The sequence below is a fragment of the Prionailurus bengalensis genome, chromosome B4, assembly GCF_016509475.1.
Source record: "Prionailurus bengalensis isolate Pbe53 chromosome B4, Fcat_Pben_1.1_paternal_pri, whole genome shotgun sequence".
In the NCBI taxonomy this organism is placed as follows: Eukaryota; Metazoa; Chordata; class Mammalia; order Carnivora; family Felidae; genus Prionailurus; species Prionailurus bengalensis.
In genome coordinates this window covers 93,085,687-93,113,664 of record NC_057358.1, presented here as the reverse complement: position 1 = coordinate 93,113,664, position 27,978 = coordinate 93,085,687, and the positions used below count along the sequence as shown (strand labels likewise).

The following is a 27,978-nucleotide window of genomic DNA, read 5'->3' as shown; positions in this document are numbered from 1 at the left end:
TCGGTTAAGCGTCCGACTTCAGCCAGGTCAGGATCTCGCGGTCCGTGAGTTCGAGCCCTGCGTCGGGCTCTGGGCTGATGGCTCAGAGCCTGGAGCCTGTTTCCAATTCTGTGTCTCCCTCTCTCTCTACCCCACCCCCGTTCATGCTCTCTCTCTGTCCCAAAAATAAATAAATGTTGAAAAAAAATTTTTTTAAAAAAAAACAATGCATCTGTTGTGATAGGCAACTGAGGTTCTGACTTGACTTTTTTTTTTTTTTTTGAAAAGGGGGCCTTAACCTTCCCAGTAAACTTGTGCTTTTTCTTAGTGTCACAGATAGCACGGTCAAAGCTTTTTCGGTTATGAAGCAAGCTCTAAAAAAAAATAGAACAGCCGGGGTGATCTTCCTCTCTGTAAACTGTAAGTTATCTACCACAGGATCTCATTGAAGAGGTGGCCTTGAGGGCTTAAGTAAGTAGGTTATCCGATCATCGAACCAGCACAAGAAACTGTCTGGCGAGCGACAGGAGCCCAGAGTGGGGTGGAGGGAGATGCAGGCGAATTGCATTTTGAGGTCTGGGTTGCTGTTTGCCACTCTGTCTCTTGTCATCGCCAAGCACAAGCAATCTTCCTCTGCGAAAGGTTGTTACCCAAGGGGCACACTGTCCCAAGCTGTTGACAGACTCTACGTCAAGGCGGCATGGCTCAAAGCAACAATTCCAGTAAGTATCAGGCTCTGCTTAAAATGATGACCTAACGGACATTTGTAATTCTGGATAACACTTATCTCCTTTTGTTTTATTGTAGGAAGACCGCATTAAAAATATACGATTATTAAAAAAGAAAACAAAAAAGCTATTTATGGTGAGCCAGAGGGTTTTTTTAAATGTTTTTCATCTTTCTACTTGTTTGATGCTTTTCCTCCTGCATTTTAATTTTTCCAAGTGGTCATTACGTCATAATCAGGTGGGGATTGCAGTGACATTTTACAAAAACTATATCCCACGGTTTACTTTATGCGATTTCTCATATCTTATTTATAGAAAAACTGCAGATTCCAAGAACAGCTTCTGTCCTTCTTCATGGACGATGTTTTTGGTCAACTCCAATTACAAGTCTGCAAGGAAAGACACTTTGTGGAAGAATTTCATAGCCTTAGGCAGCAATTGAGCCGCTGTGTAAGTATGCACAGCAAACACAGTGAGTTTGATCCTAGAAACCTACCTAGAAAACAGCATGTAGGGAGCTGTCTCCACAAGCAAGGGTGAGTAAAAGGGGCTTTCTAATTGGTGGCTTGTGGTCCAAATGGAGAGTTTATCGTCAGTGAACCAGCACTGAATAACCACGAGTAACTCATAATGCCAATACTTATTGTTTCTTTTTTTAATATTTATTATTCTTAAGGAGTGGCACATACGACATCTTGGAGATCTAAAATACCACGGAATGATCCTCAATATTTGTTTATTTATTTGTTTGTTTACTTATTGTTTGCTCTGTATATGAGTCCCAAGTGATTCATTCACTTATTTAATAAATATTTCTTAAGCACCAACATGTGCCACACACTATTCTAGGCTATTTCCTTCTTTTCTTTCTTTCTTTCTTTCTTTCTTTCTCTTTCTCTCTTTCTTTCTTTCTCTCTTTCTTTCCTTGCCATATTGATGAGAGCTTTTAGATTGCTTTTTTCTTATTTACCTAATTTTTTTTATAGCTATACCCTTTTTAAGGCACGGTCTCAGTCCAAACTTTATAAAAACAGGGGTATGTTTTCTTTGGCCCTTAAGTTATTTGATGCTGCAGTATGGCCACTGTCACCACAAGCAATGGGGAATTAATTAAGAAGGTTAAAGTGACCACATTTCTCTACAAACATTCACAGTAAGAAAGACCGGTGCAGAACAATGAAACAAAATAAAGCAAAACAATTAAGCTGGGATCAGTGCAATATTAGTCGACTTGCCTCTGTGGGGGATGGTAAATCTTTTCTATGATCCTGTTTGGGTTCCAAGCATGCTTTCTCAGCCTCTTATGATTGTACCTTGCAGGCGGTGTGAAGGGGGGTGGGTAGTGATGATTATTGCAGTCCTTGGATTGCTAGATGGAAACGAGTTCTCTACTCTTGGGCATTATGGTCACTGAGACTTCAATTCCGGGCAGTTGCAGGTGGAGTTTCACTTAAGAGTTAAGATGTGTTTTCCTTGGGGTCTGTCAAAGTGTTCAGGATCTCAAATTGCAGACCACAGCGCAGAGGCATTATATGTGGGTGAGGTGGTCGGTAGGTAACAAATTCCACTGAATTTATCTTCTCTTTTTCTTTGGTTAGTTTGTGTTTAAGTTATGTCCTTGTTTGAAGCTTGGGTTGCATGGTGTCTTATAAACTCTCCGATCCCATTCATGTATCTGCAACGATAAAAATTACAACCTGGTGCCTCTTTGTAGAAGAGAGGGAATGCCCTGGGCCAATTCCCTTGCTTAGACTAATGGAAAGATCCTCACTTGTCTTTGGCTTTTTTAATACTTTACCTTTGAGGTCATCTTGTTAAGATAGTGAATAATATAAATAGCCTCTTAAATTTAAGTTGAATTATTATGAAGTTTTATATTTCATTCCCCCTCCCACCAGCCTATTAGGTTATAAGTAAGAGCGTTTTCGCCGCTAAAAGATTTGAGGAGGAGGAGACTACCTCTTGAAGGACTTGATATAGGGGAAATAATGAGACCTAAGGCAGCCACTGTAGCCTGGGGTAGAGTTCAAACGAACAATCGAGCCGCTTCCATTTCGGTGTCTGGAGACCAGGATCCTCTTCAGCCTGTTTTCTTTTTTTCTTTTTCTTTTTCTTTTTCTTTTAAATGCATCCTGTTTCTCTTCACTTTTTGTTTTCACCCCGATTCCTCTGTGTAGGTGCTATTCATTGCATCAGTCAGTCGATTTCATATCGTGTTATTTCAAATGAAGTTGTTAATGGTGGTGAGGCACTAGAATAAATCCTTGCCTGATGCTGTAGAGTGTATCTAGACGCCCGGAGCCCCAAAAGGTGTGTCTATTTTCCCATCAGTTGGGTTTCCTCGGCTCAAATAGCTAGAGAACTCAATGATGGCTATAACCAAGACCATGAAACGTTCTAGATGAAAAATACAATTACCTAGGAACTCTGGTTTGCCTGGATTTATTTCTGGAGAAGTTTTTTTCCCTAAAGAGACCTGTCAAAAAAGATACTTCTGCCAACAGAGATGTTTCTTTCAGGGACTTGGGTCACACGGCCTGTGGGAGCAGTGGGGTACCTCCCGCGCGGGCTGTGACTGCGTACCAAAGTGGCTGGCTCCCCCTTGTGGCCAAATAGGAGCACACACGTCCACTCAACCTCCCTGAGCGCCACCTAATTCTGGGCTTTCCTTCTTACTTTCTCCCACCTGAAGTCAAGCGTTGCTAGCCCCAGTTAATTTGTCTCACAGACTTTGGAATTTATGCTGAGAGGTAGACCGACCACCTCTGCGAAACTGAAAAAGAAAATCAGAGGATTAGCCTGAGTTCGGAAAGCCTTCGCAGACATTGTGTCGGGGAAATAGGTGCTTGCGTCTGGCTTAATCTTTTGGCCAATGATAATTTTGTATTTTTGGTAAGAGAAGCTGGTATCTGTTTAATATAAGTTTACTGAGCATCTGCTCTAGTCAGTGAATGATTTCTTCTTATGAATGTAGAACTTTCCTGCAAATGGTGTTGTAAAGACAAATGAAAACCCAATCAACTGGAACTAAATGGTTAAGAGAAACAAGTCAGTTTTGTAAACTGAATTTTTGCAAATTGGCTTACAGCAGGTGGCCTACTTCTGTATTTTCCAGGTTCTGTCCTGGGTGAGAAAGACCAGTCTGATCAAGTCCCCGGTCTCTGGTGCTTGTACTCTTCTTACCGGCAGAGAGATGTAAACAAAGAAGGCCAGTGAATCATGAAATGTGACATGTGTGATGCTGAGTTTTCTGTGTGACCCGGTCGCTGTGGAAGCACAAAGGGGGAGGTAGTTAATTCTGTCCACCTTGAGGTGTGGAGAGCATGTATTATTGAAGGAGGTGGTGACTGCATTGGGTTTCCTGGGGAATGAGGGGGCAGGAACGGCGGGGGGAGAAGCTTGAATAAAGCTTGATGGTGTGAAATGACATATCATATTCAGGAAACAGCAAGTAACTGAGTATGAATGTAGAATGGCTTGGGGAATGTCTAGAGGAGGCTGGTTGTTTAGATTTTAGCCGGGAGATGCTAATGAAGGGCTGGTTAAGAGAGGCATGATAACACCGGCTAAGGATAAGGATTGTCCTGAAGAAAAATGTAAAGCCATCGAAGGGCAGGGCAAGATCACATACTCTTATGTTTCAGAGAAAGCTCTTTGGTGAAGGTAGAGGGATGTAGGTGGGGGGGGGGGTGAGGCTCTAGGGAGAAAAAAGTATATAAAAAGCATTGCAATAATGTGGCTGGAGTGAACACACTCGGGTCATAGGGAAGGGCGAGGAGAGTCTGAGGAAGAGAGGAGAGTCTGGGATAAGCCTAAGGTTCTTACTTGGGGGGCTGAGTGGGAGGGGGTGTCATTCATTAAACAGAGAAGGAGAAAGCTTGGAGTAAGGTAAATGAGCTGCTCTCAGACCTGCTAGAAGTTTCAGGAGTCCCACGCATCAGAGTAATCATAGGAGTAGTATGTAAGCTTTCCATATGTATTTTGGGTATGTTTAGTATTTATGATGTATTTATTAACAGATTTATTGAGATATAATCAACACACGATTAACTGGACATAGTTCAAGTGTGTCATTTGGTAGTTTTGACATGCGTATACCCTTGTGAAGCCATCGCCACAATTAAGATAATGGACATATCCATCACCCCCAAAAGTTTCTTGGTGCCCCTTTGTGATCTGTCTCCGTCCCCAGGGAATCACCGATCTGCCTTTTGTCACTGTAGATTTTTTTGCATTTCCTAGAATTTAATGTAAATGGCCTATATGTTACACTCTTTTATGTCTGACTTTTTCCACCCAGCATAATTATTTTGAGATTCACTCGTGTTACTGAGTGTATCGGTCATTTATTACTTTTTTATTGCCATGTAGTATTCTATGATAATGATGTAGTACAATTTGTTTGCCTACCGATGGGTTTTTTTCCCCCCAGCTTTCAAGCTATCACAAGTAAAGCTGCTATGAATATTTGTATGCAAGTCTTTGGACAGGTATTTTCATTTCTCTTGGGTAAATACCTAGGAGTGGCATAGTTGGATCATAAGTTAGGTGTATGTTTTGTAAGAGATGGCCAAACTGTTTTCCAAAGTGACTGTCCCATTTTATGTTCTCACCAGTAGTGTGTGAGAGTTCACTACTCAGGATCCTTGCTATCGCTTAGTATGGTCAATGTCTACACACGCCAGCCAGTGTAGTTGTGGTATCACGTTGTGTTTTCAATTTGCATTTCCCCAGTCATTAATGATGTTGAGTATCTCTTGATTTGCCTATTTATCATCAGTATATCCTTGGTGAAGTGTCTGTTTGGATATTTTGCCCATTAAAAAAAGAGGTTGGTCATTTTCTCACTGGGTTTTGCGTATGTTTGTTTTCAAGTATATTCTGCATGCAAATCTTTTATCAGATATATAATTTGCAAATATTTTTCTCTTGGTCTGTGACATCTTTTCATTATCTTAACAGTGTCTTTTGAAGAGAAGACATTTTACATTTTGATGGTGTCTAACTTATCAATTTTTTTTCTTCAACGAATCATGCCTTTTGTGCCACATTTAAGAAATCTTTATTTAACACAAGGTCACAAAGAACTTTTACTATGTTTTCATTTACAATTTTTTCTACTTAAAAAATTTTTTTTTTCAACGTTTATTTATTTTTGGGACAGAGAGAGACAGAGCATGAACGGGGGAGGGGCAGAGAGAGAGGGAGACACAGAATCGGAAACAGGCTCCAGGCTCTGAGCCATCAGCCCAGAGCCCCACGCGGGGCTCGAACTCACGGACCGCGAGATCGTGACCTGGCTGAAGTCGGACGCTTAACCGACTGCGCCACCCAGGCGCCCCAATTTTTTCTACTTTTAGGTTTCACATCTAGGTCAATGCCTTTTCACCTGTTGAGATGACCATGTGATTTTTATTTTTTAGATGGTTGATACCAATTACATTGGTTTTCAAAGTTATGCCAACTTTGCATTTCCGGGATGTACTCTATTTGGTAATAATGCGTTGTCCCTATCATGTATTGTTAGGTTCAACTTGCTAAAATTTTATTAATAAGTTTTGTATCTATGTTTATGAGGGACATTTGTATCCTTTCCTTTAATATCTTTGTCTCATTTTTGGAATTAGTATAATGCTGATCTCATTCAGTAAGTTGGAAAGTATTCTCCCCTCTTCCATTTTCTGGAAGGGCTTGCATAGAATTGATCCTTTGAAGCCATTTTTTGAAGCCAATGGTCCAGTGAAGCCATTTTTGCCTAGAGTTTTGTGTATGGGAAGATTTTAAACTAAGTATTTTAGTTTTTAATAGCTGCAAGGCTATTGATGTTCTTCATTTCTCCTTGAGTGAGCTTTGATAATTTGTGTTTTTCAATTTTATTATTCATTTCATCAAATCTACCAAATTTTAGCCACAAAATTGTTCATGTTATTTCTTTAGTATCCTTTTAAAAAATTTTTTTAAATTTAATTTTTATTTATTTTGAAAGAGAGACAGACAGACAGAGTGTGAGCAGGGGAGGGGCAGAGAGAGAAGGAGACACAGAATCTGAAGCAGGCTCCAGGCTCTGAGCTGTCAGCACAGAGCCCGAGGTGAGGCTCAAACTCAAGAGCCGTGAGATCATGACGTGAGCAGAAGTCAGACGCTTAATCGACTGAGCCACCCAGGCAACCCACTTTAATATCCTTTTAATGTTTGTAATAGTATGGGATGATGTCATTTCTCTCATTGTGGATATTAGTATTTTTTGTCTTCACCCTTTTTTCCCCTGAAATTTTATTGAAATTCATCAATTTTATTGACTTCTCAAAGAATCAGTTTTTAGTTTGATTTCCTCTATTGATTTTCAGTTTTGATTTCACTGATTTTCATTCTGAGTTTTATTATTCCTTTCTTCTGTTAGATTTGAGTTTACTCTTTTTTTTTCTGGTTTCTTAAGTTGAAAGATTGGGTCACTAATTTGAGATCTTTCAGTGTTTTCTTAAGGTGAAAGCTGAAGTTATTAGTTTGAGGTTTTTTTAATCTTTTCAGTATAGGAATTCAGTGTTTTGAATTTCCCTTTTGGTACAAAGTACTTTAGCTACATCCCACAATCTTTGATATGTTGTGCTATTTTCATTTACCTTGAAATACTTTCTAGTTTCCTTTTTGATTTCTTCTTAGATCCATTTGTTATTTGGAAGTGAATCCTTTAGTTTCTGTATATTTGGGGATTTTTCCAGATGCCTATTTGATTTTGATTCCTAATTTGATTTCATTTTCGTCAAAGAGCATCCTTTATGTGACTCAAATCCTTTTATATTTGTTGAGCCATGTTTTATGGCCCAGAATTTGGTTAATTTTGATAAACGTTCTATGTGTATTTGAAAAGAATTGATATCTTGCTGTTGGGTGGGGTGTTCTATAAATATCACTTAGATCTAGTTGTTACTATTTTCCAATTTTTCTATATCTTTACTGATTTTTTTTTACTTATTTTATCATTTATGGACATCTCTGGCATTAATTGTGAATTTTTCTATTTCTCTATCAGTATTCATGGTAGAAGCTCATGTATTTTGAAGTTCTGCTATCAGGTGCGTAAATATTTATGACTACAATATCGTCTTGATGAATTGACCCCTTTATTTTATAAAAGTACCCTATGGTCCTTCATAATATTCTTTGTTCTGAAATCCACTTTTTCTGATAAAAATAGAACCACTTCAGCTTTCCTTTGATTAGTGTTAGCATGATATATCTTTCTCTGCCCTTTCACTGTTAACTTGTTTGTGCCTTTTATTTAAAGTGGATTTCTTTTAGGCAGCATATATTTAGGTTCTGTGTGTTTTTATCCACGCCGACAATCTTTTTATTGGTAGGTTTAGATCATTTACCTTAAATGTGATGGGGGTTTAATATGGTTGGGGTTAAATCTAGCACCCTGTTGTTTCTCTTCTATTTATCCAGTTATCCTTTGTTCCATTTTCTTCTTTTTCTGACTTCTTTTCGATTGATTTTTTAAATGATTCCATTTTATCCCTTTTATTAACTTATTAATTATAACTCCGTGTTTTGCCTTTTTTGAGACTCTTCATTCTTTTGCGTAGACCCAGGTTCCTATCTGGTAATATCTTCTTTCTCTCTGAAGGATTTCCTTTAACATACCTTGTAGTACAGTTCTATTAGGGATGAATTCTTTCAGATTTTTTCTTTTCTCCTCTTCTTGTTCTTCTTCCAATTTATTTGTTAAAGATATAGCGTTGTTTGCCTTACAAAGTTTCTCATAGTCCGCAGTTTGAGGATTGAATCTTCATTGTCATTTAATTTGTTTTTCTTTATTTTCCGTACATTGGTAATTACACATAGATACTTGATCAGATTCAGCTTGATGTTTTGGCTGAATCACTTCATATGTAGGGTTGTGTACTTTTCATCAGAGACACATAGTATATGGCTTTTATGTTTATGATATTAACAGTCGTTAATTATTGTCTAGATATATTTATTCATGAGGCATTGCAAAATGATACTTTAAAAATTCTATTATACCTTCTTTATTTATAAATGGGGGTAATTCCACAAACAGAACCTACCCTTACTACTTGGCTCTCCTGAGAAATTTATCATAGAAGAAAGGCAGAGCAAATACTTAATTCTTTTTCTTTCTTTACTAGTTTTCAATATAAGGGATTGATTTTCTAACATTCTTCCCAGGTGATGAGTGAGTTGTTATTTTCTCCTAGAGTTGTTATTAACTCATGGACTTAAATTATTTTTCATTTCTGAGGACTCTTTCTGGCTTCTACCAGCTTCCCGCCTTCCATTTTTTAAGTCCACCAAGACTGGCGTGTTATTAAGCTGCTCCTAAGAGACAGAACCATGATAATTATCATGATAAGCTATTTGGTCTGGAATTCTGGTACCACTGTATTTGAATGTCATCTCCTTTTTTTTTGTAACATTCTAGGTATTTTGCAGCACCTAATAAAATATTATATTTTAAAATTTGTCTGATTTGGGCTATTCAGATCGTATAATTATTCAAAGGAAATAAGTTATGGGGAATGTAAACATTTTTATTTTTATAATCTTTGCTAGCCATAGTATTTGGCTACATGGTATTTGGAAAGCTGACCTACGCATATGTGAAAAAACACATGAAAGATTTTTTTTAGAAAAAAATTGTTAATGTTTATTTATTTTTTTGAGGGACAGAGAGAGAGAGAGAGAGAGCATGAGTGGGGAAGGGCAGAGAGAGACAGAGACACAGAATCCAAAGCAGGCTCCAGGGTCTGAGCTGTCAGCACAAGAGTCCGACACAGGGCTTGAACTCACGAACTGTGAGATCATGACCTGAGCCAAAGTCAGACACTTAACTGACTGAACCACCCAGGTGCCCCTAAAGATTCTCATGGAGCTCAAATACTCTCAGACTTAAAAAGGAACTTACGAGTTGCTTAGTTGAATTCATGAAAAATTTGCCTAATCGCTAGTGATCAAAGTTGAAACTGAAACTGAAAAAAAACTCCACTAGTTTTTAAGATTTCATTATCTCCTTTAATTGGCATTCAGTTAAATACATTTCTTTATATTTATTATATGTACTTAATTTTAAAGTCTGGTAAGTCTTGGCTAAGAGAATATTTGTGTCTCCACATCTTGTAGTGTATTCAACAGGTAATTTGTGTCATTAATTGCAACTAGCTTATCAACTTACAAAACATGCCTGTTACTTATCCTGGCAGTTTCAAGTTGTTTTCATTGCAACCGATTGAACTGATAAAACCAGAAGTAGAAAGTGAGACCAGCCCTGTGTTATTCTCTCATTAAGCGCAAAGTCCAGTCCAAAACCTGTCTTTAGCAATATGAATAATCTCATCTTGTGGTTGTTGGAAGAATTAAATGCATATGCTAGTGTCTATTAGCATATAACGGTGCTGTCAAATTCTTAGTGTCTTTCCTTATTGCTTTCCTTACACACAACACTAATTTTCTTCCAATTACATTTTGGCGACAATTTCCAAAGGAATGGGTCACCTAAACAACAAATTCCTTTTCAGTGCCCATGTTAGTGTTAACTTGCATAATGTGTACAATTTATAGTAGTTCTTTAAACATAAAGAGATCATTTTTGAGTAACAGGTTTAAATCTTGGTGTATATATTTTCTAATGATATTACAGAATTTTTTTGTTGCCAAATTCGCTCCTTAGTTAGCGGTATATAGGTTCTCTGTCAGAATTATGGGGCACAGCTCTATCTTTCCATGGGCTACGTTACGTGGAATTATTCTTTTTTTTTCTTGATATATAATTGGCATACAACATTATATTAGTTTTCAGGTGTGCAACATAATGATCCAATATTTGTATCAATTATGAAACGATCACCACAATAAGTCTAGTTAACACGCATGCATGGACTCATTCTGATAAACAGTTACATTGAGAGCGTTTAAGAGTTTGTAGTGAAGGTATTTGGAAACTCTTTCTAGTTTTTTCTATGGAACATGGAGAAATGTGGTGTGAAAAAAAAAACATGGTGCAATCCAGTCTGAAGTCGTATGATGAGGTAAATATAGGGGCTTATGTACGATTTTACATTCCTCCAGTGGTTGTGAAAATGCTGCATTTGTTGATGATAGGATATAAGCTAATCAAACTCTTCATAGAAAGAATTTGAGGTCGTTCTTTGGAGAATACACTATGTACAGTTAGTTCTGTGCAGGAATACAACATGTGTAGCTGTCTAGTCCCTGACCCACGTATTTCATTTCCACAGCATTATCAGTGGAGAGGGATTTTCCATTTGTGTTTTAGCGGTCATACTTAATCTAAATTTGTATAATTATTCAAAATGTGAGGAGATTGGGGACACAAAATTACGGATTGTATTTGTTCATCCCGTTGTTTTTAAGAAACCAAAATGCTCACTGATGCCCGGGACATGCTTCATTCTGTTGTTAAACCAGAGGCCCTGTGAACCCCAAAGCTGTAAGCTGGTGCTTGCGTTGTGTTCATTGATCCCTTCACTCAACAAACATTTAGTGAGCATCTAATACTTGCTGAACACTATTCCAGATGCTGGAACAACCAAAATTGACATATAATATCTCTGTCCTTTTAGAACTCCTTGAAAATGCTGCCAGCCAGTTTCAGCGGGTCTCAGCTCGGGCTGGGTGCTGTGCAGGGAGCTGGCGGCAGGAGGCGCTGCGGCGGGGCTGGAAGCTGGGGGCCAGACAGCAGCTCCTTGAATCTGGGCGTTTTAGCTGAGACCTGAAGGGTGTCCAGATCATCTCTGCGCTCTTCAGTCTGGAGCACTGAGCTTCCTCTGCCCACTTGGCCCTTCTCCCTGCCTCTGCACTCCACCACACTCACCCTTCAAGGTGCAGCTAACTGGAGTTTTTCTTCTGGAAGTCTTATGGAATCCCACAGTCAGGCTGCCTCTACTTCTTAGAGCAATTGTATTTTTTTTTTAATCACAATATTTATCACACAGTGTTGTAATTTTGCGTCACCATTTGTCTGAGCAGATGAGTGAGCCATCGCTTGTGCGCCAAGGCCATTTTTCATCTTGCAGGCTACTTTTATTTTATTTTGTTTTATTTTATTTTACTGTATTTTATTTTTAAAAGTGTATTTATTTATTTTGAGAGAAAGAGAGAGAGCGTGCGTGCATGCAAGCAGGGGGAGGGGCAGAGAGAGAGAGGAGAGAGAACATTCCTTTAAAAAAAAAACTTTTTAAGTCAAAAAATTGTTTTATTCTCAAGTTAGTTAACATACAGTGTAGTCTTGGCTTCACGAACAGAACCCAGTGATTCATCTCTTACATATGGCACCCAGTGCTTTTCTGGAAAAGTGCCCTCCTTAATGCCCGTCACCCATTTAATATCCCCCTGCAACGCCCATGAACTCAGTTTGTTCTCTGTATTTAACAGCGTCTTGTGGTTTGTCTCTCTCTCTCTCTGTTTTTATCTTCTTTTTCCTTCCCTTCCCCTATGTTCATCTGTGAGTTTCTCAAATTCCACGTATGAGTGAAATCATATGAAATCTGTCTCTCTCTGACTGACTTATTTCAAGAGAGAACATCCTAAGCAGACTCTGTTGTCAGCACAGAGCCCGAGGAGGGGCTCAGTCTCACGAACCAAACCGTGAGATCATGACCTGGGCTGAAATCAAGAGTTGGACACTTAACCATCTGAGTCACTCAGGTGCCTCTATCTTGCAGGCTACTTTTTAAAAAAACTTTTGTGTTTGTTTATTTATTTATTTTGAGAGAGAGCAAGCAGCGGAGGGGCAGAGAGAGAGAGAGAGAGAGAGAGAATTCCAGGCAGGCTCCATGCTGTCAGCACAGAGCCCGAGGTGAGACTCGAACCCACAAACCATGAGATCATGACCTGAGCTGAAACCAAGAGTCAGACACTCAACCTACTGAGCCACCCAGGTGCCCCTGGCAGGCTACTTTTAAAAATTAAATTAATGTCATATGGGTGGAGGCACTATTGTATGCTTAGTGTATAATAACTATGCAATAAAAATGTATTAACTTAATGATGCATGACTAGGCTGTTGCCTTCTGACATCTCATACTTTTCTTTGAGCCCTAGTTATTCTAGCTCTACTAACAAATGGCCTCCAGTCTAGATCACATCTGCTTTGGTTGAGTTTGTCAAATCATGCATCCGTTCCTACAGTAATGTCGCTGACCCTTTGTTGTGCATTGTTTTCAGCAAATGCAACTATACATGGAAATATAAGGTAGAGGAAATCACTGCATTAGAAATTTCTCTAATTGCGTATTAGATGGCAAAGCCATCTGACTTGTGACCGTAAAACCTGGCTGCCCTGCTGGGTCTGTAGACATGTTGACAGCAGTGAGGAAAACGAGAACCTTCTGCATCAGATCTTTACTAGGAGGCCACGTATAGTGAATGGATCTCAAGGCACCAGAAAGCATCCCATAAACCAGCACGCTCCCGTGGCATCATTGGCACTATTAAGTGTTTCTTGCTGTTGCTGTTGGTGGTGGAGGTGGTTCTTGTTGTTGTTTTTTGCCAAACCTTATTTTTCTCCTTTTTTACTCTCCTCGCCCTTCTTAGGTGGAGTGAAGGCAGAAGTCCTTCTTGTCCTTCCCACCCTGCTCTGGGATGTGCTGCGGGCTGGAGTTTTCTGGGCAGAGACACAGTCAGAAGGAATGCCTTAATGATATTTAACTTCCGTAAGGTCCAGAATTTGGTTGGTTTTTTTGGCTTCCCACTTTTGGTGTTAAATCTTCACATCCTAGCACAGGCATACTGGATATTGTGCCGTGTAACTTGGTTCTGTACTTTGTGGTCGATCCTTGCACCTAAGAACTTTGCTACAGTGCCTTGGATTTAGGCAAATGTTGATTCTCTTATGAAGTTCTCTTTCATCCCATTGCAAGATTTGGACCAACTACTTTTCTATTAGATAATTTCAGGTCAGAAGGAATCAGCATCTAATCAAACTATTTATACGATAATGGGCAGACCTGTCTGAGTTTCTTTCCATAGCTACTCTCTTGGCTGGACCTAGACTTGGTTATTTCTCGAATTTACTCTTGTAGTTCCAGTCTGAAAAACAAAATGAACAAAGAAACACACGCACACACGCACGCACACACACACACACCCCCCACAGTATTTCTTCTTCTGCTTATCATCACATCGCCCATTTTCACGTAGAAATCTTCTCTGTCTCTGTCTCTGCCGATCAGCTTCGTCCTCTAAAGCCATTTCCAGCATTTCCCTTCTATGATGCAGAACAGAGATCTTTGAACTAATCTCTCTTTGGAACTGGATTTTGAAGGTTTTCAACAAGAGTTTGGCGGAATTGGAATATCTTTTCCAAGTTATGCTGATTTTTTTTTTTTTTTTTTGGTATAATAGAGTGGTTTCAAATACAGACTCTGGAGTCAGAATATTTGGGTTTGGATCTCAGTTCTTCCACTTACTGTGTGTACACAATCATACTATTGACTTCTGTGCTTCCGCTTATGAATCTCTAAAATGAGGATAACAATAGCACCTACCTCACAGGGTTATCGTGAGGACCGAATGCGGTACTGTAATCAAAGCCTTCGGATTAGTGCCTGATACATAATACTAACATAATACCTGTTGACTGTTATTATTTTTACCTAGCAATCTTCTCAGTGTTTCTGTCTTCAGTTGCAGGGGGATTGAGATAAAGTAGAGAGCTCCTGGAGCTGCTGAATTTTTACCTAATAATATTGACCTGGTGTGTTTTTTTTGTTTTTTTGTTTTTTTTTTTTTTTAATTTCCTGTCCGCAGCTCTTTATTTACTCTTTTGGTTCATCATTATGTCTTCAGGGTCCAGCACTGAAGTCCGACACATAGTGAGCACTTCATCATTTGCATAATGAATGAATGGATTCTTTCTGACTGTACTCTCTGAGATGGCCTACCACTGTCCAGGATCTGTCACGCAATCTGGTCTGGGTTCAAATGTCCTCTTCTTCTAAATATTTATTTATTTATTTAGAGAGGGAGAGAGCGAGCAAGCCAGAGAGGGGGAGAGAGAGAGAGGGAGAGAGAAATCCCAAGCAGGCTCTAACTGTCAAGGAGCCTGACGCAGGGCTCGAACTCACAAACCGTGAGATCACGACCTGAGCCGAAACCAAGAATCAGATGTTCAACTGACTGGGCCATCCAGATGCCCCTGAAATGTCCTCTTCTTAATTCAGGGTTCTTACCACAGGAAAATCCAATGTCGTGGTGTGAGTCCTGTAAATTATACCTTAACCCGAACATTCTGTGTTTGCAAGCTCTTCTGTGCCTAATCGGGGAGGCCCCTTGCCCAAGAGGGGTCTCTTCCTTCTGCACAGCGTATACTTGAAAGTAGAGTCCCCACTTGGGCAGTCATGACACCATCACCACCATTAGGCCCGGTAACAGCATTCAGGATATAACTGTCAAATCATTTCAGCTATTTTGCTTGGCAAGAAAAGGAGCCTGAATGCTGCCCGTTGTCCCCACTTTTCTCTTTGTGTTCTGGCCTAAAGGGACCTGCTGATTGACATTGGCCATGTCTTATTGGTTTCAAAAGTGCTGTCTTTTAGCCGTTTCCATTCATGAGTTTTCTTTTTTTTTTTAAGTTTTTATTTGTTTTTGACAGAGAGAGCGAGCGAGCGCAAGCTGGGGAGGGGCAGAAGGAGAGGAAGACACAGAATCTGAAGGAGGCTCCCGGCTGTCAGCACACAGCCCGATGCGGGGCTCAAACTCACAAACCATGAGATCGTGACCTGAGCCAAAGTCGGATGCTTAACCAACTGAGCCACCCAGGAGCCCCTCCATTTCATGAGTTTTAACTGTTACCTTTACTGATGTGCCCAGCACGATTTTATCACTAGGACAGGACCTTTGGCAAGCAACTTAGCCATTTGGGACTTGGCTTTCTTTTCTGTAAATCGAGAAGAATTGGCCTATACCACCTCCTTGGTCTGTTCTTGCACTGAGTTTCCACAAGTAAAAACTAAAGTCATGGGCAAGCAAAAGACAATGTTAATGACCTCCTACTTGACTACTAAGTGATTTCTGTGCTCAGAAAGGGTTTGAAAATTCACCTCCTCAAAGGAGATTGGCAGTTTCTCCTAGCCTGGTTACAAGCCATCTTCTCAAAACATTGAACGCTCCTTCTCCTGCTTTAGAAACTAATATTTCCTGATGTTTTCTCCTGGCAGTTAGTGCCTGAATACCGTACTGTGCGATGTACGTAGTGGACAGGATGATTTTCCAAAAAGGGAATTTGTTCTTGTAAGTTCCCACATCTCCCATGCTTCCTTTGTCTCTCTGATTGGATTACTCTAGTCTTGTTGTCTTCCTGCCTCTGGGCCTTCACGCATCTCTCCTGTGCATCTTCCCCAAATGCCCTTTATCCTTTCTTCATGCTCCCAGACTACTGGTTCCTTCTCATTTTTCAGATTTTAATTTAAATGTCATTCTTCAAAAGAGTCTTCCCTGACCATCCAGTTGAAAGTAGGCCATTCCTGTAAATTCTTATCATAGAGTCCCCGGCATTACAAACACAGATTTACTTGTACCTTGTAATTTGTAACTTAATGTTAGTTTCTTTATTTATCATCTGCGTCTCCTATGGAACTGTAAGCTCTGTGATGACAGAGACCAACTATTATTTATTTGCCAGTGCACATCTATGCCCAGAACATTATACCTGCTCAATAAATGTTTATTGAATGGGTAGAAAAGTATTATTACAGCCTCTTCAATAATATAACCGGTATTTTCTGTTGATTTATTAGATTTCATGTGCTTCATCAGCTAGAGAGATGAAAACAATTACCAGGATGAAAAGAACATTTTATGGGGTAAGGATTTCAAATCAGTGTTTTTGAATACTGTACTTTGTTTTTTTAAAATGTGAACATTTCTGCTTTTATATCTCTATTTTATCTGCAGATTGGAAACAAAGGAATCTACAAAGCTGTCAGTGAACTGGATATTCTTCTTTCCTGGATTAAACAATTCCTGGAAAGCATTAAGTAATGCAAGAAGCCAAGTGCATGGATTTGATTGTTATTTTGGAATATAATGAGAACCACTGGAAATAAATTTATAAGACTGTATTGCTTTTAAAAAACTTTTGTACATGGTACTGATACCAAGTTAGATGACTAGGTAAATTTAACATGATAAAGTTTTGGAGATCCATAAATTATCTCTCATATGTACATTTTCTATATTTTCAAAGAATACTTTCATCCTGGACATGTTTTATTATCCTCAAGTACACTTAATTTAAAGCTGCATAATCAGAATTAACTCATGTAATATTTGTGGAGGAAAAATGACAGCTTTCTGGAATACAATATAATGTTATCGAGACTTTCAGAGATGCTATTGTGATTATTATCTACTTAAGGGTTTTTATGACTTTTATTTTTTTTATAAATTATTTTTTTTCAACGTTTATTTATTTTTGGGACAGAGAGAGACAGAGCATGAACGGGGGAGGGGCAGAGAGAGAGGGAGACACAGAATCGGAAACAGGCTCCAGGCTCTGAGACATCAGCCCAGAGCCCGACGCGGGGCTCGAACTCACGGACCGCGAGATCGTGACCTGGCTGAAGTCAGACGCTTAACCGACTGCGCCACCCAGGCGCCCCAGGTTTTTATGACTTTTAATTATGTCTGGTGTGAACTTAGCTCCCAACAGATCTTCATGTTAATAAGTAAACTGTGCTTCCTTCTGCTGGATGTCCTTTCTATGACAGCGTGCTGGAATTTTTTTGAGTACAGTGGGTAACAACCAGATCAGATCAAATGGGACAGACATGTAAACTAACTGCTCGGAATGGTTTAACGGGAAGGCCTTTGACAGATAACTCAAGCCTCAAAGACCACAAGCTACCAACCTGAGATGCTGTCGGAGATTGATCATGCTCCTCCCAGGTGCTGTACAGTTAGGAAAGTCGATGGAGGTCAAATAAAAGCCTCAATGCGGCTGAAATTCCTCTACAGGAAAGTTTTCAGGGCTTAAAAGCCTCACTTGCCAGCTAGCCCTTCAGTTAAATGAATAATATGGCTGGGCCTTTGTTTTTGCATTACATGGACTCGGCTTCTCACCTAGAGGCCTGCAAGACCCGGGCCATTTCGGCGAGCAGTTTGTGTGATGGCCGGTTTCACTTCTGCAAAGTGTTCCTCGTGCCGCCGAGGCACACAGACAGCACTGTGACTTGGTGTTTTGTGATATGAATAGGCAGGGCCTCCTCCAGGTCCGTATGGATTTGGTCCTTGGCCCCTCTTCTCTTTGTTGCTTTCCCACCAACCAGTTCTTCCTTTCAATCATATGCTGATTATTCTATTCGCTAGGGACTAGCCTCTCTCGATCTAGCTCATTTTCCAAAAATCACTTCTTTGTCCCCTGCCACTCCTCCTCTCTGCTTTCCCCATCCACACCCTGTGGTCCCATGTTTTATCTCTATTAAGACGCCCCAGAGAGGGCAAGTTGTGGAGAGAAGAAGGAAATGGAAAGGGGGAGCCTGGAGGACTCTCTTCATCTTGCACTGTTGACCTAGGGCTTCCCGTTACCTGTCACCACACAACACTATTACAATACCGTTGGCTATAGGCCCTATGCTGTACCTTTCATTCCTCTGACTTATTTGTTCCATACTTGGAAGCCTGTACCTCCCCACTCCCCTTCCTCCTTTTTGCCCCACCCCACAACCTTGGCAACCATCAGTTTGTACTCCGTATTTAGTTATGGGTCTGTTTTGGGCCCCCTACTTTCTTTGAGGAACGTTTGGAAGAGATGGGATCCTGGCGATGAGGAATATGCCCCCTGGCTTTGCCATGGACTTGAGAGGAGGTGGTGTACCCATGGCCTGTCATTACCCCACTTTTAGAAGCTGCCCCTCGTGCCTCAGTTTGACCACGCTGTCCTTCCACAGAGCCCAGGGTCTCCAGTCTTGGTTGCAAACCGTGCCTAACCTGCCGCATTGCTTATGGACTCCAGACATCAGCGGGGCTATGAAATATTCATTTGCTGGTCAGCAAACCTGAGGTCCTTAAGGAAACAATTTCACTCGTGCTCCCCAATATTTTTGGTGATTGAATTCAATGTGTTTGTTTATTTCCCAAAATCGTTCATTTGCCCAGAATAGTCAAAAGGCTGCTAAACTCAGTCAGAAGCACTATAGGACTCTAAAGGTCATCACCCAGTAAGAAACCAATCAATATCCATGTCTCAATGCCTATTCACAAGCAAACTTTCTCAAATGCTAAGGAAAAAGCATGGTTTTAGTGTGTTTGAGTAGAGACTGGACTATTGAAAAGGCAAGAAGAGAGAAGCTGGTGTCCCGAGGCACAGTGAGAAAAAGTGTTTGGTGGGGCCACTGGGCTTTGGATGAAGCCTTCCCTTTGGTTTATAGGTCCTACTCTGGACTTTATCAGAACCAGAGATGGTTACATTTTGGGAAATGGACACATACCCCCAAACACCCACAAAGTGCTCTATGAACCCTAAAGCCATTTAGCATTTATAGATGGAGATTCCTTCTGAGAGATCCCTCCTATATTATACCCAGGAAACTAAATTTCCTATGAAAACATTGTGTAGGTCAGCATATCATTAGAGCTGAAGGAGCTGAGCCTGCTCTTAGCACAGGTAGAACAGAAGGAGCCGGAAGGCCGGTGAACAGCATGGAGTGGTAGGAATAGGCCACAGTGGGGTTAAGAGACCTGACTAGTCTTGGGGCACCTGGGTGGCTCAGTCGGTTAAGCGTCCGACTTTGGCTCAGGTCATAATCTCTGTTTGTGAGTTCAAGCCCTGCGTTGGTCTCTATGCTGATAGATCAGAGCCTAGAGCCTGCTTTGGATTCTGTCTCCTTCTCTCTTTGGCCCTCCCCACTTGTGCTCTCTCTGTCTCCCTTCAGGCCTCTGCCCGCATCATCAGAGGGTCACTCATACAAAGTATCAACCCCTTCCAGAGCCACCCTTTCACCCCTCATCACCCCACTGACAGACACACTTACATTGACTTGTTTATTGGCTGTCTCCACCATATCAGAGTAGAAGCTGTGTGGGGCAAGGTTTTGTCTGTTTTGTTCCCTGTAGAATCCCCAGCACCCAGTACAGGGGCCAAATATAGGACGCTACCTAAGCATGTGGTAAATGTATGGACCCAGGAGGGAATAGATTGAGGCTTTGGTCCTGCTGCTCTTAGGATGTGTGGCCAATGTCAGGTCACTTCACTGTTGGGCCTCCATTTCTGGATTGGTCCTGATTGAAATTAACTACCACAGGTGATCTATACAGATATTTGCATACTGAGGGGCTGGATTGTCCCTTAGTCCAGGTACACTGCTCTGTCTGGGTCTCACACACCCTCCTCTCTTCCCACCGCCTGCCTTCAGTACCACCTGCAAGCTCGGGTTGCCTGGTTAACTCCTTCTGATCCTTTAAGATTTCATTCAAACATTATTCTACTGTTAATGGTTTCATATATGCTTTACTTCTTCACAGAACCTATCGTAATTATAATTCCTCTGTATATTTCATATCTGTTTCACTCATTAGACTATCTCCGGTTCGCTGTAGTTCTTCTGCCCAAACCCTAATAAACAGTAAGTGCCCAATAAATATTTGTTGAGTGAATAAGTGAATGAAGTATTGAATTGAATTAGATAGTCTCCAAGGTTTCTTCTGGCTCTGGCACATCTCCTGCCGTAATTTTTACTGGTTGGTATGAATCTTCAGGAATGTAATGTAACAGTGGTTCTCCTCTAAGAATACCTGTGCTATTATTTGCATAACAATGGGTTTAAATCAACATATATGTTTACTTGCCCCCAGTAAAAGGTAACTGTTAATACATATATGGCTCTTAAAATAGGTTGCTAAACTTAAACAGATAAATTCTTTTTTTTTAACCTTTATTTATATTTGAGACAGAGAGAGAGCATGAAAGGGGGGAGGGTCACAGAGAGAGGGAGACACAGAATCTGAAACAGGCTCCAGGCTCTGAGCTGTCAGCACAGAGCCCGACGCGGGGCTCGAACCCACGGACCGTGAGATCATGACCTGATCCGAAGTCGGACGCTTAACCGACCGAGCCACCCAGGTGCCCCTTAAACAGATAAATTCTTAACTAAAACACGTTCATTTGCGTACCACATAGAATCATCTTGCAAACCCTGGGTGGAATGTGTCTTACACATTGGGAAACACTGCATTATAATGAATTTCCACTACCTCATTCTGGTCCAGCTTAGAAAATAGAACTTGATCATTTTAACCTGCCCACAGATAACATGCAAAAAAAAAAAAAAAGTCAAGCCACGATGTTCAGGTTTCAAACTGGTTTCAGAGCTCTTGTCATTGTTTCCAGAGATGAAGGTACGGAAGCACATTCACCCAGTCAGTCATTCCACGGTACTTATGACTGACGCTCTTGACAGAGGATCCTGGGATGGCAGTGTGGCCCTCGTCCTTCCTTCTGCGGCCCTCTGGGAGAGCACTGTCTTCCCAGGTAGGCCATGGTTGATGCAGCTTCCCAGGGAGGAAGGCTATGAGAGTCACTGTCCTTCCTGTTAGGGAGTCTTCTGGAACGGTCAGATGTATACACGATGGTAGTAACAAAAAGTGAAAGTTCAGTCAGGCTGAGCAGAGAGTCTCAAAGGTTGATGTGGAACTGTGCCGCGAATTACTACACATGAGAAGGATTCATAAAAATGGAGTCCTTCACCAGGGCTGTGAGTTATTAGCTAAAATGAAAACCAATCAATTCTATGGGATATTGATTGAATGTGTGCTATGTGCTTGTCATGCAGTCATGGCTAAGCTAATAATGATAAATAAAACTCACAGTCTCTCTAGCAAGTTAGGACCTAGGAAGGGAGATCGGAAGATAAATATACGGTGAAATGTAAGCAAAATGGGGAAATATACAGAGTGCATGGGGTGGAGGGCAAGACTCACTCCTCCACCGAGGAGGCAATATTTGGGGAGATTTTCTTCGAGACTCAGCTCAGCTGTGTCACCTCTTCCAGAAAGCCTTCCTTGCTTGATTCCCTCTTCCCAGGCTGTGCCCCTTGCACAGCGTATTTTCAGAATAGCATTTAGCGCATCAGATTGTAATTTTTTGTTTGCTTGCTTATCTCTTTCTTAAAGGCACAGACAGTGTCTTGTTCAGCATTGTGTCCTCAGTGCTTAACATGGTGCTTGTCGTGCAACGGATATTCAGGAAATGTTTTTGGAGTGAAACAATGGGGAAGCAAAATAGTGACAGTGAAGCTGGAAGAGAGGAAATGGATTTGGGAGATATTTAGGAGGTCAAACGGAAAGAACTTGGAGACCAACTGGTTGAGGGGGGATCAGTATTGAGGAAGCAGTCTAGGATGACTCTGGAGTTTCACATTTTCCACTGATGTGTAGTAAATGCGGCCTCAGAAAAATGCACTGTAATGAACGTCCGTCATCTTTTTTTAGCCTAACACAGAAACGCTTTGAAATTTGGACTTCACAGGAACATAGACCCTCCTAACTTGAAAGGACCAATCCAACCGTATTGTCCAATTTTGCATCTTATACCAGAATCGTCTTTATAACACTGCTCTCATACAGCACTTGCACTTAAAAGAGACACAATACTTCCCGGAAAAGCCCTTTCTATCTCCAATTCTGCCTATTAGAAATTTGTTGGGATCGGCCTGAAATCTATCCTCTTGAAATTCATCATCTGTTTTCCTAGTTCCAAAATTTGAGGTTCAGAGTACTTGTGACACATCCTCCATGGGACAGGTGGATTAGTTGGGAGGTATGTTGGGGAAGAAGAGGCTCTGTCCTTTCCCTTTAAAAGTTCAGGCTGGAAGTTAACATGCACCCTGTGTGTGTGCACAGAGCAGGGCCGGAACTTGGTTACAGAGTCACGCCCGGCCCCAAGCGAGGTAGAAAAATGCAGTCTGTATTTGGGGAGGCATGCATTCAGTTAAAAATCAAGGGTTCTGTCCTGTGAGAGAGAGGGGGAGAATGGACATTGGGTGACACATCCACATGTTAAACATTTGCAAACAGCAAGCGTTTCACTCATTTCCGTCTCAGCTCCATCATTTCTTCCCTTCATCTCTCTTCTGGATGAGATGGTTCCACGTTCCCCCACTTGTTTTCCAATGGCATGGTTTTGGGCGCTTTCTTTTTTTTTTTTTTTTTTTTTCAACGTGTATTTATTTTTGGGACAGCGAGAGACAGAGCATGAACGGGGGAGGGGCAGAGAGAGAGGGAGACACAGAATCGGAAACAGGCTCCAGGCTCCGAGCCATCAGCCCAGAGCCCGACGCGGGGCTCGAACTCACGGACCGCGAGATCGTGACCTGGCTGAAGTCGGACGCTTAACCGACTGCGCCACCCAGGCGCCCCATGGGCGCTTTCAATGTCAGGGGATTATTCTCTTCCAAATGCATTCCCAACGGTTAGTGAATCCTTGTTGGGCTCTTGGGCCATATTTTCTCACATTCTTTTGCTTTTCTCTTTTATAATTTATTACTTCAAAATATATATATATGTTGCTGTAGAATCAAAATAATATCAAGACATATAAAGAAAATCGTCATCTCTCTCTGTCTCTTTACCTCCACCTTCCATGAGCCAGTGATGATGGTTTGCTAGTTCTTGCCATGATTTTTCTGTTTTTATCAACAACAACAATAAAAGAGATATATACACATATCTTTCTCTTTTTATTAGAGACACAAACAGCATCACATTTATTCTACCTTTCAACTTTACAACTCAACACATCAGGGGCATCTTTCCAAATATATGTATGTTCATTTTAATAGCTGCAAAATAGTCCATGGAATGAGGACAGCATAATTTATTCAACTATTTTAGTTTGTTGTTTTGGTTTTATAGTCCCTACAAAACAGGCTGTAATAAGCGTACATGTGTGTGTGTGTGTATGTGTGTGTGTGTCTCCTCATCTGTATTTTTATTTTTATAGGGATGTTTTCTAGAAGCAGGATTGTAGGGTCACCAGATGTGCTAAATACTGCCGAATTATTTCTTATAATTCTTACATTGCTAATTTCCCCCAAATTCTTGCTAGCATTAGATATTGTCAATATTTTTCCATTTTGCCAGCCTGATGACCAAAAATGGCATCACGTTGTTATAGCTTGCATTTCCCTGGCAACTTGTCAAATTGATCATCTTTTCACATGTATACTCCTTCTACCTTTTCTTGGTCTGAGGGACATACCCTAAAATGTCCTATGGGCCACTTATTTAACAATAAGTTTGAAATCTCAGCCAAGCCTAACTACAAATGGTAGTTGATTTTAATGTTTCACATAATTTTAATAGAGAGAAGCATGCCCGGGATAATACATTGTGCTTCTTTTCTACCCACACAAAGTCCACTCTGCTCAGCCAGAGATTGCCCAGCAATGGCTTCTCCCTATGTCCCCTGAGATTGGAGGGTGCCGCACCCCAGCTCTCTGCTGCTTTGGGTGTAGGAGGGAGAGGGAGAACCCCAGCCATAAACTCAGGTGTTTGCATCTGCTGTGGGGAGTAGGGATGGGACTGAAAATTCTCCAGGGGGAAGGAGGCTCCACTTGCCTAGTCAGCTCCTATCCAAAGCTTCCTCCAACTCCTTTTACTCCCCACCCTTCAAAACTAGACAAGCCATAATTCCAGGATTTAGGATAAGTCATGCTTGGCCCACCTTCCCAAGAATAAACTCTGATCCATAGCCGTTGAGGACCAGGGATGGTCCACTGATGTCCTCTGGACCCCCACTTGTCCCCTTCCATTAAATGTCTTCACGCATCACTGATGTTAAGCTTTTAACTAATCAGGAAAAAATTCTCTATACATAAAGATAGTTACGGGGCGCCTGGGTGGCTCAGTCGGTCAAACGTCCAACTTCAGCCTAGGTCATGATCTCACCATTCCCGAGTTCGGGCCCCGCATCAGGCTCTGGGTTGACAGCTCAGAGCCCGGAGCCTGTTTCAGATTCTGTGCCTCCCACTCTCTCTCTGCCCCTTTCCCACTCACACTCTGTCTGTCTCTCTCAAAAATAAACATTAAGAAAAATAATAATAATTTCAAAAAAAAAGATAGTTGGCACAGAAAAATTACCTAAGAGAAGCGGCCATCCTCTTTAAAATTGCACATCTCCTGTCATGGCACTCCACATCCTTTTTTTTTTTTTTTTCCCTCTTGATAGTATATATCACCCCTAACATACTGTGTAAATTACTTACATATTATTTTAATTTAGTGTCATCTGTCTCCCTCTATTAGAATTTAAATTTCATGATGGGAGGGGTTTTGTTGGATTCTTTTACTACTCTGTCTCCAGGACCTAACCAGTGCCTTATCCAGTAGGTACTCAATAAACTGCTGTTGAATGAATAAATGAGTGAGTGAATGTCAAGGGGATAAGGAGAAGAGATAAGGGGAAAGGGTCAAAGGACCTCTGTAGCCAAGAATGCTGCAAATTCTAAGCATGGCCGGTTCCTGACCTTACCCTCTATGACAGGATAGAAACTCCTACAAGAGAGTGGGTGAAATGGCTTCCCAATCATGTGGTTACATTTCTTTTAACCAGAACTGTTTGCAGAGCAGTTGATCTGAAATGAAGCTCTGGTGACTTTGTATTTTCCATTTACTTGTACCATTTAGATGAGGCATAGAGTAGCTGAGACAGAGAAGGCATATTTGGAGCTTAGATATGGACAGCCATGAGTGCCAGCAGCCTTGGCATGGTAAGTTAATCTTTTGGCTCTTGGATACTGGCGAGAAAGCATTCTCTTCATAGAAATCGTGTCTCTGTATACTTTCTAGCCATGGTGGTTTTGAAATTCTGGTGATAATGTCACGCAAAGTATAAACTATAGTGGATAGTGCCGTTCCATATGTTGTGGGTGGGACCCTACACTAGGGCTCCCTAGTCACAGTGATTGGTACAGAATTCTGGAATAAGCCCAAGAAGGTCCAGTCAGAGTGAGTTCTAGGATGTTCTCCCTGGGAGGAGAGTCTCTCTCTTCTTTATGAGCCTTAAGCTTGAAAGGATATAAGCTGAACTACTGCAACCCAGCTGCCACCATGAGGACAGAGCCTGGCAGAGAATCAAGCCAACACTTCAATCTCGGAGGTTCTAGAAATCCAGGGTCCTCTGGGGTTCTTTCTACCTCACCTGGCTACTGCTTCTCAGGCTCTCAAGTGAGTTCCTATCTAAACATGACAAGCTGGAGGACCCCAGGGCTTGGCTTTGGCTTTCTGAACCTTGTTAGAGATTGCTGTTAGATATATCCAGTTCAACCCCATGCCTCTAAACACTATCTGTCATGAGCTGATGACTCCATCGGTATCTCCAGGCTGACCTAGCCCCTGAATTCCATACTCACACGTCCAGCTGTGTAGTTGACATTGCCCCACGAGGCATTGCATACAGAATGTCAAAAGCAAAAGTTTTGTTTCGCCTTCTACGATCAGTTCATCCTCTAGTGTGCAGCAACTTGGAAATGCTGGACAGGATGACATCATGGCAAGCACACAGACTCTGGAGCCAGCAGATCCTGGGTTCAAATATTGGCTGGAATTTAAAAGCTGAGTGAGCTTTTTTTTTTTTTTTTTTTTTTGGTAAGTTTATTTATTCACGTTGAGAGAGACAGACAGCATGTGAGCAGGGGAGGGGCAGAGAGAAAGGGAGAGAGAGAATCCCAAGCAGGCTTCGCGCTGTCAGTGCAGAGCCTGATGCGGGGCTCAAAACTCATGAAACTGTGAGATCATATCGGAGCCCAAACCAAGAGTCAGACGCTTAACTGACTGAGCCACCCAGGCGCCCCAGTAGTTGAGTGAGCTTAATCTTTCCATCCCTCCCTCCCCTTCTCTGTACAATAAGGGTGATGGAAATGGTACCCATTTTGTGGTGGTGTCAGTGGGGGTTAAATGAAGTCATATATGTGATGTAGTTAGAGCCATGACGGGGCCATAATAAAAACTATAAAGTGTGAGTTATTATCATTATGTGATAAATCGTCACCTACTCAATTGCTAAAGCCAACAATCTAAGGTTATCCTTGACTTCTTCTCTTTCCTCATACCCCAAACCAAATTTATCAGCATGCCCCAAATATACCCTAAATCCTGCTTTAGTATTCCCCAGCCTGTGTCACTGGCATCTGCGAAAGCCTCCCATCTGACTAGTCTCATTGTCTCCACTTGCCTCCTGCCTCCAAATCCAGCCTTGTCACAGCTTCCAGAGAGAACTTTTTTTTTTGTTTTTTACATTTTATTTATTTTTGATAGACAGAGAGAGACAGAGCACAAGTGGGGGTGGGGCGGAGAGAGAGGGAGACACAGAATCCGAAGCAGGCTTCAAGCTCTGAGCTGTCAGCACAGAGCCCGACGTGGGGCTCGAACCCACGGACTGTGAGATCATGACCTGAGCTGAAGTCGGATGCTTAACCGACTGAGCCCTCCAGGCGTCCCTCCGGTGAGGACTTTAAAAGTGTAAAGCGAAAGCATATTCCTTCCTGTGTGATACCTTTCAGTGGTCTCCTTAGCATTGGGAACGAACAGTCTTATCTGGCCTAGAAGTTCCTGCATGAGTTGCCTGGCCTTTCTCAGTGACCTCATCTCTTTGCCAACCTTTCTGTTTCTGAAGCATTCAAGGTCACTCTCTGGGGCCCTTCTTCTTGCTACTTCCTCTCCCTGGAATGTCTTCCTCCTGTTTGCACAGCTGGCTCCTTCCATTCAGGTCTCAGCTCCAGTGTCCCTTCCTTCCAGATTTGTTCCTATCTCTACAAGATCATAAGTCTTGTCCAAGTAGTTCAGAGCTCTACTTATCTATTCATTGGTGGCCCCTCTCTTATTTTAACCCTCAGTGCAGGCCTAGTGAGATTCCTCCTCTGGATTCTTCTTGCTGCCACGATGCCTGAAAAATGCTTACACTGTGCCACTTAACACACTATATTGTGACCTGTGACTCCTTTGTCCAGCTCTCTCGTCCCACCAAGAGCTCAGCAAGAGCAGGCGTTAGAACCGATGACAACAACACAATGAAAACACAAAACAAAACGAAAAGAGTAGGGATTATGCCTCGCTGGTCATTGTACTGCAAACATCTAATGAGAGCCTAGAACCTAGTAGGGGCTCAAAAAGTCATAGGAATGAATGAATGAAGCATTATTTATTTAAAAAAAATTTTTTAATGTTTATTTTTGAGACAGAGAGAGACAGAGCATGAACAGGGGAAGGTCAGAGAGAGAGGGAGACACAGAATCTG

General features: G+C 41.4%; 1 protein-coding gene across 1 annotated transcript; it reads left to right on the top strand.

Annotated features, from left to right (window-relative positions):
• Nucleotides 1–312: 312 nt before the first annotated feature.
• On the top strand, nucleotides 313–17,075 carry IL26 (interleukin 26). The gene is made up of 5 exons (XM_043563403.1): nucleotides 313–701; nucleotides 787–843; nucleotides 1,023–1,157; nucleotides 16,487–16,552; nucleotides 16,644–17,075. Exons 1-5 carry the CDS (start codon nucleotides 531–533, stop codon nucleotides 16,728–16,730), a joined length of 516 nt encoding a protein of 171 aa, XP_043419338.1. The 5' UTR covers nucleotides 313–530; the 3' UTR covers nucleotides 16,731–17,075.
• Nucleotides 17,076–27,978: the final 10,903 nt, after the last annotated feature.

Coding starts and splice junctions, on each gene's coding strand:
- IL26 (XM_043563403.1), top strand. CDS start 531: ATGCAGGCGAATTGCATTTTGAGGTCTGGGTTGCTGTTTGCCACTCTG. Junction 702..786: donor GGCTCAAAGCAACAATTCCA/GTAAGTATCAGG, acceptor GTTTTATTGTAG/GAAGACCGCATTAAAAATAT. Junction 1,158..16,486: donor GGCAGCAATTGAGCCGCTGT/GTAAGTATGCAC, acceptor TTGATTTATTAG/ATTTCATGTGCTTCATCAGC.